This window comes from Cariama cristata, unplaced genomic scaffold (assembly GCF_000690535.1).
Source record: "Cariama cristata isolate BGI_N322 unplaced genomic scaffold, ASM69053v1 scaffold5876, whole genome shotgun sequence".
Lineage (NCBI taxonomy): Eukaryota > Metazoa > Chordata > Aves > Cariamiformes > Cariamidae > Cariama > Cariama cristata.
Genome location: NW_009620304.1, coordinates 35,644 through 56,232, shown reverse-complemented (window position 1 = coordinate 56,232; position 20,589 = coordinate 35,644). Strand labels below are relative to the sequence as shown.

The following is a 20,589-nucleotide window of genomic DNA, read 5'->3' as shown; positions in this document are numbered from 1 at the left end:
CAGCCTGGTGGCCTTGAGCATCTTTCCTGGATGGAAAGTGATACCTCCGCACAGCGCTGGCCATTTGTGAGTGTGGTATCTCCTCCTGCGGCAGGAGGTCCTGGGGAGTCCAGCTCGGTGGCGATGCTCCAGTATCAATGCTACCACCTCTTTCCAAGCCCTAGGCTGGCTACAGCACACCAATGTCCCCACAAACCAAGGCTTTCTCTCTGATGGTGGTGCAAATGAAAAGCTGGGCTGAATTTGGGTGCAAAGCTGACAGTGGCTATAATAACTAATTGGCGTTTCAGTGCCAAGGTAAATCAGTAAATGCCTGTTGTCCCTCCTGCCAGCAGCGGATCTGCTCACAGCTCCCGGGATGGCCCCAGCAGGTCTCCCTTTACCAGTTGTCTTCTGGCTGCCCAGAGCTTGCTTTCCTTCAGCCTTTGGCTTGGTCCCCTTTGACTTCAGAATATGGCTTACATTTTTGAGTTTATACTAAGCCAAACTGACTGGATGCTGGATGAAGATACTTCCTGAATAGAGTGATTTAGGAGTTTTTGATTAAAATGTTGTTGTAGAAAATGCTAATTTGTCAAAACCTACTGTCTTTCCCCATAAGAATGTATTTTTATCTAAATAAAACTGTCAAAAGGAAGCACTTTTTGAAAGCCAGAAGAAAAAAAGCAGACCTTCCCCAAGACGTGGAGAATTCAAAGATGATTTTGAAGTGTGTCATTAGTTTTTTGCAGTTCATCCCAGATTGTCTGTCTTCATCCTTGATTCCTGCACGGTGGAATCGGGGGAAGTGTCCAAGGTTTGCTACTGCCTCTGCTGAACTGTGGTGTGGACAGACTTTGTCTTCCCCAGCTAGCATTCTGTCACCTTTCAAGAGAATAAAATTCATTTTAACAACAAAATTCCCAAGTCAGAAACCTCAAATACTTAGAGGAAACCATCACAGAGGTATACAATATCCAGTTGAAGACCTTGCTGAAAACTGAACAGATTATGCTTGTTATATGTGGTTAAGCTGGGTCATTAATGTTAAAACTGTTCAAAACACAAAATAAATTCTGATTTTCTTCTGTCAGAGCTTGTGGTTCAATGTTCACACATTCTAGGCTCCCGTTAAATGATTTACTGTACAATTTAATGCCTTTCAGCTGTCACTAGCACAAAAAGATCCCTTGAATGATCTGCCAGCAAATGAAGGCAACACTTGTCCAGGGTGGAGTTTGGCCAGGGCTGGAAAACCCAATGTGCCAAGATACGCAGGAGTAATCACATAACCCACTGTGACCCATGCTTGGTACCCAGAAAAAATGAAGGCCATACAGCTGTGACCGTATCTGTAAAAACACTTTATTTGAAATATACTGAGATTCATTCCACACTGGAGCTTTTGAGAGTAGCTGCTTCTACAAAGGCTTGAATCACAGGCAAGCTGCTATTCTTTGTCCTCCTTATGAACTTTTCTCTGTTCCTGATCTTTAAATGGTGTGAATTCTTAAAGTTTTTCCTCAAAACTCCTTCACAATAGCTTTTAAAAATCCCATTTTTCACATAACAACAGGGTCAGGAGAAAGAGTTGCCATGGGACAGTGAAAAATGCACTTCAGGAACAAGGATGGAAATAAAAAAGCCACAGCTCTTCTGAAATTATACATTTTGGGGTTTGACATGGCCTTAAGTCACTAGCTAAAGTCGTAACCTCCTCTTACGGACCAAGTATCACTGTATGAACAGCACTTAGCTGTGCCTTCAGTCACTGATAAGCTTCACCCACCTCTGGAGTGAAACTGTAGAGAATGCAATATCTGCATTAAGATTTAGTCTTAGTTCTGGGGTTACTCACCATTTTGTATGTTTAAGGCCAGAAGAAGCTATTAGACTGAAGTTTAGACTAGGTGATCATAGTGTGGAAGGAACCAGAACCTTGTCTTCCCATTTCTACAAGAAGCCTGTAACTTCGCTTTTAGCTAATTAGTGTATCTTTTAGAAGGTCTTGCTTTTAAGACTCAGGTGATGAAAAATCTGCCGCTCTCCCAGGTAAAACCTAGCAGTTACTTAATGCATTGTTACTAAGGTATACCCTGGATCCAGTCTGAAATTTCTTTAGATTCAATTTTTCAGCCCCAGTGGGCATTTTTGTAAAAGGCAGTTGGTTCTGCAAGTAGCTGAAGTCTGTGGCTGGGATACCTTTTAAAGATCTCCCCCCTTCTGCTAATCTGCTGGAGAGCTGGTTGACCTCACTTATCCAGCAGAAAACCGCTTTTCTTCTGGTGAGGATGGTGCATGGGGTGACGGAAAGACGTCTCTTCTAGCGGCGATTCGGGCAGCTCAGCCAGTCCTCCTGAATCGTGTTCAAAGCCTCTCACTCTGCGATACACTTTTCCATGATTCTTAATAGCTCTTGCTGCTTTCTTCTCAATTCTCGTAAATTTTCCAAGATCTCTTTTGAAATACGGATACTGGAAGCAGACTCTTTTTTTCTCTGGAACTAGTCCTACACCTCTTTAATAACAACATCTGGTTAAGATCTTTAATTCTGTCTGTCATAGAACATTATATCAACATCACTGCGAGGTCTTCTCTTGCTCTTTCATGTAAGCGATGATTCAGTACTGTCTGAAAGGGAAGAGAGCGACTTTCAGCTCCTCATTTCTTCTCCCCTCTGTACTTTGATGGGTAACTCAGCTGGGAGAGCTCTGCTAAACTGGGAAAAGCAGGCAGGATCAAACAACTGAAGAAGCCCTTGAGTCTCAGATAATCTCCAGGGCTTGGCTAATAGAGCTGACCCAGACTGGTCTAAGTCAAAAAAACCTTTACGCATTCAACAGAAGTTACTTCAAGGCTCCAAATACATCCCCCCAAAAAAACAAGTTGAGGTTTGTGCCATGTAGTTGTGCTTTCAGATCCAAAGCAGGGAGGCAGCAGCTTTATAGCTGCACTCCAGTTTCACAGCAAAATTATTTGCCTCTAATAACAACTCCAGAAATATGAAATAACGGTGTTGTATCACAGTCTGTTTGTAAGAGGAGGAAGCCTGAGTAGAGCGTTACACAAGGGATAGGGAGGTGGCATGATGAGGTTACAATTACTGTAAATCGCTTGCAAGGTTTTTAAAATATTCTCCTCCTGCTTCATTTCAAAGGGATATTGATCGGCGTGTCTTTTAGGGATCTTACTTCTTGTGCTGGGTACGACGGACAAAGCATACCTCCCAATTAGCCACTTTTTTCCTTGTCATTATTCCCTCTGTTTTCTAGGATGCTGCAGGGGACACACACAAAAGGAATGGGTTTTGCTAGGAGAGGAAGCAGGGTTAAAAAGAAATGTGGGAGTTTGCATTCCTCTTTCCATCAAGATGTTGTGTTCAGCAGATCTTTTTCTTTTATCTTAAACTCTTCCAGAACAACCTTTGCGATGGATATCAGAGTACTGCAGTGTAGTCAGAGCTGTTGCATGAGGGTATGTCAAATCCACTTAAAGAGCGAGCAGGAGTCTAAGTATTCAACTACCCTCATGGCTCTTTTCAGGTACTTTCTGTACTTAACGGCTCACCTGTTTTACTTAGGTGTTTGTGTTACTCATTTCCTTTAGAGAAGACTACTCTCAAGCAGAACAAGCTCGTCTGAGTGATCAAAGCCTATTTCGGTCAAAATACTAACCAACAAACTATTTTCTTATTGTCCTCTGGATCCCCAAGGAAACGTCACATCCAAGGCATTCTGCTGGCCACGTGCCAGCTGCTCCTCTTGCTTGTGGGTGGTCCTCGAGGTGTACGAAAAGGTTGTAGTATATTGTACGGCCAGGGACAAGTGCAGAGCTAAACACGGCGTTACTGCAGTATTGGATGACTCCTCCAAATAGACCAGAAGTGGGGAATTCTGAACAAATGCAGTTCTTGTGGATTTTCAGTTACTTGGGGTCTATTTGCCTTTTGGTTTCTTTGTTTGTTTATTTGAAGTTACTGAGTTTTAACTCAAACCAGAGAAAGGGAGTAGCAGTAGAGAGGAAAAACCTGAATCAAATATTTGATGAAAGGCTGGGAGAACTGGGGTTGTTCGGCCTGGAGAAGAGAAGGCTCCAAGGAGACCTGATGGAGGCTTTTCAGTATATAAAGGGGGCTTATAAGAAAGATGGAGAGAAGCTTTTTACCAGGGCCTGTAGTGACAAGACAAGGGGCAATGGTTTTAAACTGGAAGAGGGTAGGTTTAGATTGGCTATAAGGAAGAAATTTGTTATGATGAGGGTGGTGAGGCAGTGGCAGAGGTTGCCCAGAGAAGCTGTGGCTGCCCCATCCCTGGAAGTGTTCAAGGCCAGGTTGGATGGGGCTGTGAGCAACCTGGTCTGGTGGGAGGTGTCCCTGCCCAGGGCAGGGAGGCTGGAACCAGATGGGCTTTAAGGTCCCTTCCAACCAAACCTTTCTGTGATTCTACGGTTCTGTATTACTAAATCATATGTCATAAAGTTGTCCAGGACAGCTGCGGAAATCCACAGGGCTTGTGGTGATCCCAGTTTCAGCTCCTTGGTGGCAATAAAGACGCATTTGCTTCCCGAGGGTCAGGGCACCCACCACACCTGGGGTTGCTGCCCTTACCCCAACACCAACTGGCAAGGCTCCTCTCGGCTTGGGGAAGTTCCTGCTCCCGCTGATCTCAAGATCAAAAAAAACCCAAACCCACCTCTCCCTGGAAAACCTCACACCTCATCGTTAAGTGGATCGGTGTAACTTGTGACATCTGAAACACTCGGGAGCTCTGGTAATTTTTTGGGTGGGAGAAAGTGTCAAACTAAGTCAGCATTTCAGGTGCATTTCAAACACAGTTGATTCCTTTTAAGAATAAAACTTGGAGGTGGAACTATTGCTACTGAATCACTGTCTTGTACATAATAAATAAAGTGAAGCTGTCCGGTCAATACCAAGTTTCTGGTTCAGAAAATACCTTCCTTGTTGTGGCTGTAACAGTAAAAGGGGAGAAATCTTTACTCCTTTAGGTAACAAAGTGGTTTAAAAAATTGACTTGAATTGTGCTGAGCATTCACTTAACTTTTTTAATAGTGGCACCATCTGGGAGAGGTGTAAGTGTGGCAGTCACTCTCCAGATAGACCAGGGGAGAGGTGGTACCCACGGCGGCCACCCTCTTGCTGAAGGGTGGAATTGTGCATGCCGAAAACAGCCAGGACTTTAACTGAGCACTCTAACTTTCAGCTGGATTAGCCTAACTTGAAGCCAGTCAGAGTCCAGCACACAAGGAATTCACATAGTAGCCAAGTTTGCCCAACACAGTCAGGTATTCAGTAGTATGAGGACTGGGGAAAATGTCAGCCCAGGGTGATGGTGACCTCTGTTTGGGCAAGGCTCCTGCAAGCTAGGCATAGTGCTAAATAACACAGAAAGGTGATGCACAAGGTATAAACAGTGCGGGGTGGCCTTTCCAAATACTGCCTACTGGAGAATTAATGGGGTCCCACTGGTCCTTGCCTACGTGTGAGGCTCGCTGGGGTCGCTGGGCAGGTGGGAAGCAGCACGACTGGAGCACACTGGTTAAGGGATGTGCATCAACACTTGACTGGCTTGGGAACAGTGCAGCGAGCTCTTCGTATGTGATGAGCAATTTTATTGGAATTGATGGTAGGAAGAGCTGCAATGAAATGGAAATGGAATGGAAACTAGAAAAATGAAGTGGAAGGAAGAAACTGGGTGTGCTGTTGTGGATTATAAATTGGCAATAGTGAACAGTTGGGCACTCAGCAATGTCCTTAATTTTTTTTCTAGCCCCTTACCAGTTTCTTGAGATGATTCTCATGAAACTGATGGGGAATATGGGAAGAGATAAAGAGTCTGTATCTGTTTGTCCTAGGGTGGTGGTGAACACCCCAGAGAGGGGAGTGTGGGCAGCATGCGGGGAAGCGCAGGGAGGCTGCATGCAGAAGGTGATGGAGAGGTCTGAGGAGCTGCACAGTCATGGTGTGCACAGGCAGAAGCCGGCAGCCTTCAGGGACCTCGTACAGCAGGGACACCACCGGGGTGTATAGCTGCCGGCTGCGGGGAGCTGCGTGGGGTTTACAGAACCAGCTGGCTCTGGCTGCTCTAAGTGCTTGACTTTACAACATAAATTATGTTCTTTCAGCACAAGGTTTTACAGGTAAAAAGTTGTAAACTAGGGCACAGGATGAGCAGGACGATGGGTAGGAGCACCCTTCTTGCAAGCCAAAGATGCCACCCCAAAAGTGGGGGGGGTGATCTGCACGTGTACAGTGGGCACGGCTAGAAGGAGCCTGGGGAAGGGTGGTGCCTGGGTGCAGTGACTCTGGATCTGTATCTTTAAGCCCGCAGATGCAATGCGTGGGGTGTATTAGGAAACACTGCACTGTGCTGTAGATGCTGCGGGGTTTGTTTCTGGCTGATACGATGCCATGCTGGGCAGAGCAGGAGGAGGCAAAGGCAGGGATGTGACTCAAATCAAATATATCCTTTGCAAAACCCAATGGTGCGAGAAACATTGACCTGCAGTTTGATTTTGCAACCAGTTAGCTCTTCAGTACACGTGGCCAGCGTGCTGCTCCCCTGTCGTGTCCGTTAGACGCGGGATCTGCATAAGCAGGGACCCAGAAGGCAGGTATCTGAAAACCCACCCTTGTCACAGAACAGTGTACTCACTGGTTTGCATGACACACTGGTTTCATGTTTGGCTTTTCAGGCACGGTGGGACACGTTGAGCCAACAGACAGCGTGAGCAGTGTCACTGCGAGTTCAAGCCAGCACCTCGTTCACCCAATAAAATCTACTTGGACTTCAAATAACTGAAACATATTCTGGAAGCACGGCTTCTCTTGAGCACAGACTTTTTTCCTTCTCCTGGTGCATTTAGGCTTTTGATTTAGACACCCTGACAAATATTTAAATGATTCTAAAGAAAAGCAAGCTTTTAAAGAGGTGTTTCTCTGTGGTTTCTCTTTTTGGGTACCGTGGGGCCCCATGCACTGCTGGCTGTGGGCAGCCTCACCTCCTCCTCTGCCCGGGCTGTCCCCAGGTAGCACCAGCAAGGCCAGATACTGGAACCAGCACCACGTTTCACAGCTTCTCTGTCATTTTGGGGCACATGTGCCCAGAAGCAGCTGGTCACCAAGCCTACCTGACATGTGAGCTTATCCCTGTAGACCAGGTTGGAGGAGGGAGGTCCCTTCTGCAAAGTATGTGCTTAAAGCACAGAATTGCCTCTCCTCCCTCCCCAGCCATAAGATCCTCCAAGGATACACCAGGAAAGAAAGTGTTAGAAAGGACTTGGGAGGATGTCTCTCTTAAGCATCTGAACTGCTTACAAGCTGTGGCTTGGCCAGACAGGGTATGTGTGCTAAAACCTCTGAAAAATTCACATTTCCATGGAAAGATTTGTGCAACAAGGCTGTTCCTGTCCTCTGATGGGCTATGTGGAAAGGGATTAAAATGCCATTTCTGTAACTAGTATAAGTAATAGAATATGTTGTTCTAAGCCAAAAATATAGAGTGTGGGGTTTTTAAACTTTAAACAGTGATGGTTCATTTAAATTAATAGCATCTGAATGTTGTGAGCTTTAGAAAGCCACAAAGGTAAGCAATAAATCTGCTCAGCATGCATGCATGCATTTTCCAAACCTTGCTGTTCTCCTAACCCGTTTGTTCTGTGCCCAGTTCAGCTTTGCATCGTTGTTGAGCATCGGTGAACTTGCACGGCCGGGCTGGGCAGCTGCCTCCAGCCAGGAGCCTGCAATTAGCTGGGTGCTGGGAGCCACACACAAATGACTGGCCTGTAGCTCAGCACCACCCCGTCAGGGAGCTGCAAGAAAAAATAAACAACCACTGGGACTCATTTCACTTGAGAATTTAGCTAGATGCTTTTTTGGTTAAAGCATCCTGTGAGCAGATCCTGCTGGCACATTTTAGAGATGGAGAGGGCGTCGGTGGTTTAATTGTGATCTTAAGGTTTGGCTACAGCCTGGCTAATCATAGCACCTCGTCATCTCACCGAACATGAAGTCATATTCACACTGCAAGATCTGTGGGATTTAGTAGGATTTAATCCCTCTTACGGATGAGAGCACTTTTGGCTGATGCAGTTTCTCTAGACTGGAGCTGAAATGACTGCAAGACCCAGAGCTGCCGTGACGCTGTGGCTCTGAGCGACGGCTTGACACCCACCGGTGCCGTGTCGTGGGCAGGGCGGGCACCGGAGAAATCCTGGCATAACTTCAGGTCATTTCAGGCAGCTCCCGCTCTGCTGCTGCCAGATTTTCCCTTAGTCTCTGCAAGTAGGAATTTTTTCCATAATGGGCAAACTCAGTAGAGCAGGTGATGTAAAGAAGTGAGAGGGAGGTAAAGGTAACTGATCTGTCCAGCAGAAACAAAGCTGCAGTGTCTGAACTAACAGCACTAGGTCTGGGCAAAGCTTTTGGAGTTTGAATCTTACAAGCAGCAAGTCATCTGGAACAGCTTTGAATTTTTTTTCTTTATTATTTTCTTCTTTACTATTCCTTGAAATGGAGCTGGAGCTGGAAGAAGAACAACTGGACCATGCATTCATATCACATGGGGAAAGCATGTTGGGTCCTGGCAGTCAGCGCTGCCTCCCGGTGAGAGACACCCCGAGAGCATCACTCTGTGTGCATGGCCGCCCCGGCCCCCCGATACCCCAGCGGCACGGCCGCCGAGCTTGCTTTGCAGGTGGTCATGAAACTGTGCTGCTAAGTCATGCGTAGCACAAACAAGAAAAGGCCTCAATTCTCTCCAGCACCCAAAGAGTCAAGTGAAGAAGTCTTAAAAGTGATCTATTTGCAATCAAGCAGCATAGCTGGAGTTAAGAGGATACTAACCTAAACTGTAAAGTCCCCCCCGAAAACAGCATGTGCTTTGGTTTGCTAACGGCAGCGGTACAAAAAGGGCAGTTTGCTCTTAGGGCGTCTGTTGTGCGCACCTGGATGTAGCAGGATGTCAATATTAGATATCTAAATTATCGAGCCCTCTTAGAAGCACTTTGTGAAGTTATCATTTTGTCAGTTGCTTAAGTTGGGATTTCTGGGATAAAGCTATAATGATTTAACATTTTATGTTCTTCTAGTAGTTTTGATCATCTCATAACGGCTGCTCACAACTGCAACGTTTGGCATCGCGTTCTGGCTAACTACAAACTTTCCAAATGTTGAAAAGGCAGTTCCTGTCTGACCTATTGTACTAGATTGGTATTTTGACTTTTCTTGATATTTTTCTTTAACTGATTTTCATCTATGGCACATACATTTGTTTTTTCCATACACACGTCCTGTCCAGTGAGAGGACATGATAAATTCTGTAGTTTATTGACTAATGGCAAAATTGCTTCCCACTTTCTACTGGACTTTTTCCTGAGGAATTAATGTCTTCCTTTAGCATTGTCAGATATCACAGACTTTGACTTAAAACTTCTCTGACATGGGGGACTGCCTCTACACAGGAAACTTTGGGTTTACGCTGGCATTAAAGGCAAAAAGTGGCGGAAAATTTGCGTGCAGAAAGATGATGTTATTTAAGAAAAAGGGTTGTGTTACAGTGTGCGCTTTGAGGAATGCTTTTTCCTTTCGTAACCTTTCCGACCATATTCTTCTTATGATTAATGATCTTTCCAAAAATCAGTGGTGAAACTCTGAAAACAAAGCAGCAGCATTTAGTGCCTTTGGAACAAGCAGCAAAATAAATTACTCCGTGTAAAAGCATACACTTGCTGTTTTTAAGGAAGCACTTTCTAAGAAACTGACAGAAGCAGAAAAAGTTCAGCCAAAATATCTGAGGAATTTCAAGTAAGAAACTTCTGTGCTTTTTACTGTAGCGTGTGACCAACCACTTAAGCCCATCTTTGCTGCAGAAAGAACAAAAAGCTAGCCAATGTGACATCCACGTTTATACCCAGCTCCAGGGGCATCCCTGGAGATACAGAGCAGCTACACATTTCACCTCAGCCTAATATTAATCTCCTTCTTTCATCTCTTTTAAAGAAAAATCTCCAAAAAATGTTTCCTTCCTCAATACCTCCCCTGGGTCTTCATCACCCAAGTGTCTTCTCCTGTGCCTCAGCCTCCCTGTTTTCCATCCTCTTTCGATTTGAAGAGCATGTTTTTGGGAGAGCACTGAGGGCAGAGGCTGAGCTCCTCTCCCACCCCACAGCCTCCTTCGCTGGCCCCAGGGAAGGGAAAAGCCCAGCTCACACCAGCAGTTGGTATTTTTCTACCCGAGGACCCCGTGCCCCAAGCTCCCCCCAAGTCCCCCAGCAGTCAGGGAGGTGCCAGAGGTCCCACGGGAGACACCAGCCTGTGGGCTGGGGGACCACCAGCTTTGAAGCCCACCAGCCACGGTTGTTACACATCCATGCTAAGAAAGCTCCTTCTTCAGCAAACCTGAGCTGTTTTACTGCCGTCTCGGAGAAGGATATCAGGCAAGCGGCCAAACCACCTTGTTCAGGCTGTTTCTTGTTATTTCCCTGGGTGCAACGAGGGGGCTGGCCTGGCCCTGCTCCTCCTTCCCCTGCACCAGACCTGGAGGGCTGCAGCCATGCGTGGCGATGGGGGCTTGGTCTCTTGGCAGTATCTACAGTCCCACCGCACGAAGGACAACGTAAAAATGCATCCTTAAGAGAGTTCTCCCTGTCTCTGGCCTAAGCAAGTTTTTTTACTTGGCCTGCAGGTCCACTGACTAAGTAAGACCAGCAAGGTCAGGTTTATAAACTAGACTTTTTCCTTTGCAACTCAAAACATCTCACTCATTAAGATTAATTTGATGCCTCAAACTACGTGTTATTTATTTATCTTTTTTATTTACCTCCCAGATAATAAGGTTCCCAGAACGGCAGTACAGCAAGGGTCAGTAACCCTTTGTTGAAGAGGATGCTGTTCTTCAGCGCAGACAGAAACCATTTTCATTGCTTCCCAGCCACAGCACATTACAAACCGTGTGGCCCCCTACTGTCGCATGAGGCAGCCCCCCAACCATTTACAGTCTGAACACAACGTGACCCGGGAGCATCACCCTTGAACAGCAAACATCGCCGGGGCTGGACGGGTACCTGCTTGGACAGAGGCTCTGAGAAGAATATCCCCGGTACCGCAGTCACCACGAACAGGGCACACCAGCTTGGCATGGCTGGCTGGCAGAGCCGGGGAGGGAACAGAGAAGGTGGAGGAGGGCAAATACAGGGAGAGAAACACCTGGCCTTTGGTGCCATCCTCTCCTTTGGAAATGCATAAGAAGAAGTTGCTCTTCTGAAATATTTTTAAGAGTTGTGGGGATAAAAGCGGAGTTGGGGAAACCAACCCCACCGTGCCCCTGTTTTATGAGGGTGCTCTAGAAAAGCCACCGTCCCAGCCCAGCGCCGATGAGACCGCAGCAGGCCACACACAGCAGTACTCGAAAAACTAAAGCAGCATCTTTATTTTATACATAACTGTCAGTATAAAAAGTTTATTACATAAGAGCTGTTTTGTTTACAATATATTATATTGCTTCAAGCTGATGCAGAAAGTTCACACGTTACAGTTCTACTTTGTTTACAATATATTACGTTGGTTAAATGGCACCACTGCAGTGTATTTTTAATACACAGTACTTTGCAAAACTGTAAGGCCAAAAAAAACATTGAATTGAGTTATTCAGTTTTTAAGTTAGGCAGCTTATTTATTTTATTTATTTCTCTGAGGGAAAAGTCTAAATACACAATAGCAAAAATGTAAAAGGCACCTTTCTTTTGTCTTAGGCAAATTGAATCTGTAGTCATTGAAATGATTCAGGGTAGCATCTATGAGGTTTTTCTGCTTGAATATTGTTACTTGCTTAATTTTTGGAAAATATTTGCAGCTATATAATCAAAAAAGGAAGTTTAAACATAACAGAAGTATAGTACAAAACACCATCCAAAGCACTGAAAGAAGAAGCCTATATAATCATGCTATAGAAGTATTTATAAAACTTAAAAGGAATAGTAAATATCAGCTCAGTGGTTTATAATGAAGCTAATAAAATTCCAGCCGGTAATCTTAACTGTAATGAACAGCATTTTAACATTCAACCCATGAGAGGTTAATGAAGGCTATGAACTTTGTGTAACACGAACCGTTTCAGATGTTGGAGTTCACCAGATATAATTGGATTCGGGTGGAACATGCCTCTCCTTGGCCCTTTTCGGTGAAGACGTGTGCTGCCTGTGCTTGCTGCCTGCTGGCCCCAGGGCGCTCAGACCGCTGGCTCCGTACCCTGGAAAATTATCCAGATCAAGAAAAAAGAAACCACAGAAGCGGGCTCACGATCCACGGCTAATATTTCAAGTGGAAACAGTCTCCCTCTTTTGAACAAAGGATTTTGCTATGCCTTACGCAAGCGCTCGCCCCTCTCTGTGCCCCCCAGGATGGACGAGGTGCTGCCAGAGGGAAAGATGCTCTCGCCTTGCCGGGGAGCCCAGGGGACCATCAGCATGTCCAGGCTGGGGTCACGCATGCACAGCCCACGCCAGGTGGGTGACAGTCATGCCTATCCGCCGGAGACGGGCTCTAAAGAGGGGTGGAAGCATCCCCCCCGGGGAAGAATCTGCGCCAGCTACCTGAGCTTGGCTTTGCTTTATGGCTGAATGCAAAGAGAAAGAACAGCAGCGACAATAAACACCTGGGGAGGGGGGGAAAGTAGTCTGAAACAGGCTTAGCAGAGCTGTTTTGTTGTGGAAAATGAAAACAAACACTAAAAATGGAATTCAAAGTATTATGCTGTAATTATTTATAGTTTCATTTACCCATCTCATTACTTAAATCTCATGGAAATGTCTTTGAAAAACTGAGTTCTCCCGTTCAATTTTTTTAACCACTTCTTTTTAAGAAAACAGCTTTACCGAGGAGCCATTCATTTAAGAGAGTATGAAGCAAGTCTCTCAAATTAACTATAAATCACCTCTCAAAATCAGGAGACGTTTGGTTTTTTCTGAAAAGAGTTAATTGCAGTGCATGCACTTGTATGTGCAATTTAAGCCCTACCTGGGCACTTAAAATTTTACCCACATGGCCTATTCTCAGTTTCTTTGCTGAATACAAAGAGCATTTTGCAGTGCTAAACACAGCAGGACTGTACCCAAACTCCAAGGAATGAAGGTTGGAAAATCTTGGAGCTGGCAATAACGCGTGACTATTGACTCCTCATAACAAGGCAGTTATGAGTTTTGGTTTTGTTGTACAGATAATTACTTCTTTGGGGATGGTCACCCATAGGACGTATTTTTTTTTCACTTGCTATCTGAGTTCCTTATAAGAAGAGCATGACAGGAAGAAAACGTTCATATTGAACTTACGAATTGAAGTTCATATTGGTTCATTTCCCTGTACCTTTTTTGTAGCCATAGCTTATATTAATGGCATTTTTCTTTCAGAGAATGGCATGAATACTGAAACACAGGTCCACTAACTAACAGAGGAAAAGTGGACTCCCCAAACCTAATTTTCATAGCAAAATCCTTTTCAGTTAGATAATACTCATTTTTAAACAACTATATTTATTCTAATACATTTTAATGTGCTACAAATCACAGGCATTAACAGCATTTAATAAAAACAAACATTCAGTTGATGTTGCAACATAAGATTCACATTTCTTACGGAAATTGGTGGGTTTTATAGCTGAGAAATTTTTCAACTTTTTATGTATTGACACTTAAAACACTAAATGTGAATCGTTAGCTAACAGTGATAAACATTAATACCTTATGGGAGGATGTACAGAATGTCTCTTGAAGACCTTCTCTTACAGAATCTGAAGTTCTTACGGGATATCTCCAATTGTATTTCAAATAATTTTATAGTGCTATTTTAAATCCAGTGAAATGATCAGTTGCTTCAATAGGTGTCAGATGGACCAATAAGCACAACAGAAATTCATTTTGAGGACTTTAACTTTGCTTTGGGACAATATATTTTGTAGTCTGTGGAGCATGGGTGGGAAGAGGAGGAGAAAACTCTGAAGTCAGTAAGCATAGATCGTGCATACCTCTTCAAGTTTTCCCCAAAGTTTCTAAAGGACATTTCATTTTTTCTAAGTTTTAATCAGCTTTAAAACCTGACAGAGTTTTATTTCTAAAAATGCCTATCCAACATTTTAAAGCTAGCTGACATTACTGAGGAGTACTGAAGGACTTTAGATCCCTTCCATACTATGGGTGGAAGACATGCAAGGTCATCTAGAAATCTGGTTGACACCAGATTCTGGAATTTCTAATACAAGGGTGATCTTGGTAAAACACTTTCAAATGATTCTGGTTTTTTTTTTTTTTAAGTAGTTAAAATTATGGAGCATCAAAAATCTTCGTTTTATTGTTTGGATTAAAGATTAGAAACAATGGAGTGCAGTATCATTAATGATACTGGAAAGGCCCCTGAAGCAGTCATTTCGTATAGCATCGGATGTGTAAGATCCCCGATACGGACTCTCAGGGTTTGTTTCTCACTTACTTTTATTGCAATGTCTCCCGTGCCAGCCTTCTTTGCACTGGCATTTGTTGGGCTCCGCACAGGTGCCGTACAGACCACAGCCGGGTTCGCAGACAGCTGTAAGAAAGCGAACACATACACCTGAGCTCTTCACCTCTCATCCACAGACAGAGTTGCATATTTGCTTTCCCTGCTGTTCTTCACGATGAACTGGTCCTGGCACGGGCTGGGGCTCTCACAGTAGATCTGTGCCTTTGCACTGAGTGTGTGCAGAGCCCCGAAACCGTTCACCCCCCCTTCACCAGCAAGGTCTGGCTCGGTCTCTGGCAGAAAGAAGCAGACTGAACAGCGGAGCTGAGCATCCACCAGAACCAGCAGAATAAGGAGGGCAGCCCCCAGCACCCCTCTCACAAAGTGCTCCCATTGGATTTTAACGTTGCAATGTATTGACATTTTATTAAGAATTTCTCCATTACGAAACTGTTATTACTGAGCTGACACGTTGATGTTTTATAGAAACTCAGAGTACAGAAGAGACTGCGGGGAGGCTTTTGTAAAAAAATGTTTCGAGTTTCATAATTCCCATAAGTCTGGTGTACGCTGTATGTCCAGAAAGTAAATTAACTTGAAATACTCTGACAACAATTAGTGCTGACATTATGTAAAAAGATACTGTACAGCCCGGTGGTGTTCCTACAACAAGGACTGATGGAGCGGCTTTGGTACTTACGCTTTGAACAGAGGTCTCCCTGGTAGCCTTTGGAGCACTTGCATTTATTCTTACCAGTACATTTGCCTCCATTTCGACAGGGCTGATGGCATTTACCTAGAAATTGAAAACACGAAAACAGTGGTCTTAGGACTCTACACCTACCGGAGACAAAGCGTCTGAGAAGCCTGCCTTGTACCCAAAAATCTTGTCGGACGCTGGTGTAAGAGTGTGCACTATGGATCCATTAGGAAGGCAGTGCTGCAAGTCTGTGCTCCCAATTTATATGCATCCTTCTGCTTTGAAAATACGACAATAATGTGGCATGGCCAAAGCCGGTGTCTCCATGCAGCTTTTGCCAGGATTTGTGCCCCTCGGACTCCGCAGAGTCCCCCGTGTAACTGGTCGGTATGGCCTCCCGCTCTCCTCACCCTTCGTGGGGGAGACAGCACTGTTCAGACTCATGTTTGCAAAAAGTGGGATCCATACCCCAGGGGCACGAGCAGAAGAAAACCTGCTGGCATCCGAGAGAGATTTTGAGCAATAGGATGCTCGGGAACCGACAGGCATGGCCGCTACTTGCAGACAATAAATAGATCGGCTGGGTCTGTCAGCTTGCAAGAGCGGGCTGTGGAGGCCCACGACGCTGCGGACGGTGCAGGGAGGGCCGTTCCACACCACAGCTCAGAAACTAAAGGCGCATTAAAAAAGCATGTCCTTCTTCCCTCTTTGCAAAGAACAGCGCATCTTTGGTAACAGTAATTAGAACTGGCAGACATTTTTCAAGGCTTTTGGTCCGGGAATTACTTTCACTCGCATTCACGCTTTGCCAAAGGAAGAGGCCTGGGTCTGACGGTGTTGTTGGTTTGGCCCTGGGATGGAGGAGGTCCACGTTGGTGGAGGAGATCCACACTCAAGCTCCTGCTGGGCCTGACTCACACCCAGGGCCTTCCTCAAACTTAACGTCAAGTCTCCCATCACCAGACTGTCAGTCAATCCCTTGCTAGAATTTATCTGCATTATTGAACTAATTAAATCTTCATTTGTCTGTAGGAAGGGTGAGGACAGCGCCCACGAGCCAGGTCACCCCCAGGCCAAGTGAAGCTCACCGCCATGTCCCTGAGCACCCTCGGGCCACCAAAAACTACACCCTCAGTCCCTTCCCTCCTCGGCAGCTATATCTACCAGTGCAGCTTTTCTCCCTGTTGTCCAAAAACTTTTTTCATCTTTTCTTATCCCACAACATTCTCTAGATTCTTCAGAAAAGAGGGGAAAAAAAAAAAAAAAGCCCTCCCTAGATTTAGCACTAATATTTACCTGAATCCGTGAGCAAACAAAAACTGGAACCTGAGGCAGCAAACTGCTTCCTTTCCTTTCCTTATTTTTTCAAAAAAAAGGATGTTAACTGAGACCTGCACATGATAATTTAAGAATCAACACTGACTCGCTGTGCTGAAAACCTCGGGAAACGCACCCATCTCACCATCACAGGCTGTCCCCTTGGGAGCTCAACACCCCAGGCAACGCCTGCTCAGCTCTCAACCCCGGCAGACTTCTGTCATCCATGTGTGTATCCTCAATATAAAAGAAACATTTGTTCCTAATGTGCATAATTATTTTAATAGCCCTGAAACAAGCTTCATAACCAGCCGATGGAACAAACCGTGCTAAGGAGCGTTTCTGCAAAAGCACAATTTCCCTGCAGGAGCCTCTGGAGAGGGAACATGTAGGTATTCTAATTTGCAAGCATTTGGATTCCAAGTAATTAATGACCGAAAGGAGCAATGCTGAGGAAACCCATGAATTTTCCTAGTTCTTGGAGTAAATTTGGAGAATACGGGTCAAAGGGTGTGATACTGACTTCCACAGAGCTGCATTAGGCAAGCATTTGGCTCAGTACAGCTCAATTAACTTTGGACTAAGATATTTTCACAGAATGAAGGAAAGAGTAATAACTCTCTCTCTTATTGACTGAGAAATGGAAAAAGCAACAAAACAGTTGGTGACAAATGGGGGAGAAATCCAAAACAAAACTCTCTGGACTTGAACTGAAACACTAATTAGAGACAATGCATAACTATAGCTAGAAAAAATCTGGAAGACTGTGAATGCTTGTTAGTATTGTAGACTGGGTCCAGTACATTTCCCAGGAGTCTTACAGAGCGATTCAACTATTAGACAAGCACTCAAAATCTATAAACAATATTAAAAAAAAAAAAAAAAGAACAACTTTGCAGTTTTCAGAGGATGGCTTTCTGCCTGTTGAAAGCTTTTCTCCCCTTGTTATTTCAAGACCCCCATGACTGAATGTAGCTGGCCCTGGATCTAAGAGACGAGACTTAGTTGTGTTTCTCTTCTGGTGTTTCTAAGCCTCGCCTAGCATTTCTTGCAGTCTTCTACTGTCGTGCTGGCACTGGTGCAGTGCCCAGGGGTGGTAACAGCCATCAATCACCGTCTAACAGTTGCCATCCCAGCTTTACAAAAGCCAAGGCAAGTGCACAGCTTTCCTTGCTCTCATTGATCCCAGTGATCCCGGTTTAGCTCTTAGCATACTGTCACCCTGAAAATTTTGTATTTTAATTAATTTAATTTGAGTTGCACAGGTAAGCCTTTGCAAGAAGCCAAAGTCAGCTGCACCTATCCTGAGCAGCAGTAGACAACAATGAGTCTGAGCCCCTTGGACAGATCAATTAAATGGATTACCCTTAATTACACAGGCTGTAGCATCAGTTCTAAGAATTCTTCTCAAAAAACCACCACTGATATAAAATACATGCTTCTCAAACTTTGAACTGAACCTTATTCATCATCTGAGAAGTATCAACAAAGTTGACTACTTGGGGATTGAAGACAGAAAAGTCTTTCTGCCAGTGTCAAATTTGGTGTAAGCAAAGGTAAATTCAGTGGAAATTCACACTGTTCTTCTTGCTGACATCTGATCTGAATTTATATCAAAGGGCAATCTTTATTAATTTAATAACAATAAAACTTTGCCACTTCCGTTTGGCTCAAGTTTTGATGAGGTAAAAAGGAGTTGCAAAATGCCTTGTCATGCATACAGACATGGTGAAACATTTACATACATCTACTGTTTATTTACATGTAAATACTGAGCAAAACGTAGGTCTTTCAGCATCTGTGTTTTTCCTTTGCACAGTAATTCATTTATTGTGCTGTATTGGCTGACAGCATGTTAGAGTTTATTTCCATGTGTTTCCAAATTTGGTAACTGTGAGGAGAGCCTGTCTCTACTGATGCATACTAAGAAATCAGCTCTTACGTATCCCAGGCCAAATGCTGTTCTCCGTGCTCCTGCGAAGGTGCTGGGCAACACCGATGAGATCACTTACAGCAGGGGAAGCTCCTTGCACAGCATCTTGTTAGAAGCTTTAAGCCCAGAAAGAATGACCTGGGTGTACATTCTCAAAACCGAAATGCTCATACTCTATTCAAGTGTGGGGAACTATAGAATTAATCCGATTTAACAGGGCTGTGAGAAAACTCTTCTTTTAGTGAGATCAAATACTTGACAGCTGACCTCCCAGGTCTGTTCCAGCCTAGCCATATCTCCACCCCCAGCTTTACTCAGCACACTTAGATCAACCATGAGGTAAAATATTTTGAATTGCTTTGATGCTAAACTTCTGAAAATAGCAAGTCTTTTGATGTTTGTGACACGGATTTTCAAGTTGCCATGTGAATGCAACTTAATATGTTACATGAAATCTCTCAGCTCTTACGGTTCAGTCCTCCCTTTGCCCCAAACCCTTTCATTCCCAACTTAGAGCAGCCCTTTCAGAGGTGAGGGCTCAAACCTAATCTGCTGTGCCCAAGTGCAAATTGCCCTCAGGTTTGAAAATAGCTGCTCCACGTAGGCTTGGCACAGCAGCCTGTCTGTCTGCCATAGAGTATCGCTTGCACACTTAGGGCTTGAGGGTTGTTACCAAGCCCAGTTACTAGTAAAAACCAAACAAGGTAGGGGATGAGATGGTCTAGCAATGAGTCAAACTTCTCAGTAGGAAACTCATTTGGGAGCCTGTGGCATCTGACTCTCTGAGGGTCCTGACCTGCCGTGCGAGACCCTCGCTGGGAGCCCAGCAGAGGCAGGTTGCACGTCAGCGTTCAGACACTGACACTAGAAGCAGCTGACATAAGTGAAAGCAAGCACATGGAGATGCTACTCACTAATTTCACATTGGTCTCCTTCATAGCCCGAAGGACAAATGCATTTTCCTAGATAGAAACACGTTCCTCCATTGAAACAGGTTGTTGTACAGTTTGCTGAAACAAATAAAACAGGAATTAACTAAGTCACTAATATGAACTCAGTCTGACTTGGTCTTAATGTTTTCTGCTGCTCATCACAAATAAACGTTGAGCAGGTTTAAAAAAGTTACATTAACTTCTTTTCATCCGATTTACAAGGGAAGACTGAACTGCGGTTTTTCCTACACAATGCTTTACAAGGGCACACGCACGAGTCAATATAGAAAGAGACAAGCCAACAATACAGCAATGAGATCCCCGAGGACAGACTGTGTTACATCTTTACCAATCCTCACATGTAAAGCTCGTTGAAGGATCAAGACACTATCGCTATTGAAACTGCCAGTGTTTGATAACAGGAGCACAACTTAGGGCTGGAAGTTACTTCCACAAGAGGATGCTGCACTACAGTTCTTAATTAATGCTTTGACTAGAAAGAAACCTTTATAAGGTTTTGCTGTGTGGTGACATAGATGCAAATGTTGTGTATCTCACCTGCCAGATTACTTACATTGTGTTAGACATTACTTTTCCCCAAACAGCTGGGATTCACATTAATCCTTCAAGACATTGGGAGCATCCCATTACAGTGCACTTTTGAAACATTTTTTAAATGTGATAAAAGTCTCATCAAGGACTAGGTGCAAGTCAGAAGGGCACTGACAACAGTTCGTGCAATCATACCTAAAGGCCTAGAAAGGTTCTCATTATTTTCGTGGAAAGTCCGCTAGGACCTTTTGTGTTTAGTCTTTACTTCATATAGTTCTGCAGTAGTAAATGCAAGATGATGTTCTGCAATCTGCCTTGCCAAGAGCCAGTCAGTTAGAGTTCTGCAGGGAAGTACTTGGGTTTTTTTACATGGCAGCCTGGACTGCTCCAAATCACTGTTCTGAGCTACTGATCATTCCTTTTTATCTTTCCTGAGCCATGATGCAGCAACAAAAAATGAATAGCCTGCTTATTTTTTCATGTGTCCAGAGGCAGCAAATTAATGTACTAAATAATCAGCAAAACTAATTTTACTCCAAGAAACTAGAGTTCAAAGAGAGATCATTTTTATTGCTAGGCCAGAAAGAGAAGTGCATTTTGTGGTGGGTCCCACAGATTTCAGTGGATCAAGCGATTATCTAAATTACCCTTCGCAGAGCTGGCATACACGGAT

General features: G+C 44.3%; 1 protein-coding gene across 1 annotated transcript in view; it reads right to left on the bottom strand.

Moving 5' to 3' along the window:
• Positions 1–11,399: 11,399 nt before the first annotated feature.
• The window catches only part of WIF1 (WNT inhibitory factor 1), a 21,192-nt gene continuing 12,002 nt past the window's right edge, over positions 11,400–20,589 (bottom strand). The window contains exons 5-8 of the mRNA XM_009701571.1: positions 19,347–19,442; positions 15,183–15,278; positions 14,474–14,569; positions 11,400–12,242 (exon numbers count right to left, since the gene is read on the bottom strand). Of these exons, the coding sequence (XP_009699873.1) occupies positions 12,121–12,242; positions 14,474–14,569; positions 15,183–15,278; positions 19,347–19,442 (410 nt within the window). The 3' untranslated portion in view covers positions 11,400–12,120. The remainder of the gene's footprint in view (positions 12,243–14,473; positions 14,570–15,182; positions 15,279–19,346; positions 19,443–20,589) is intronic.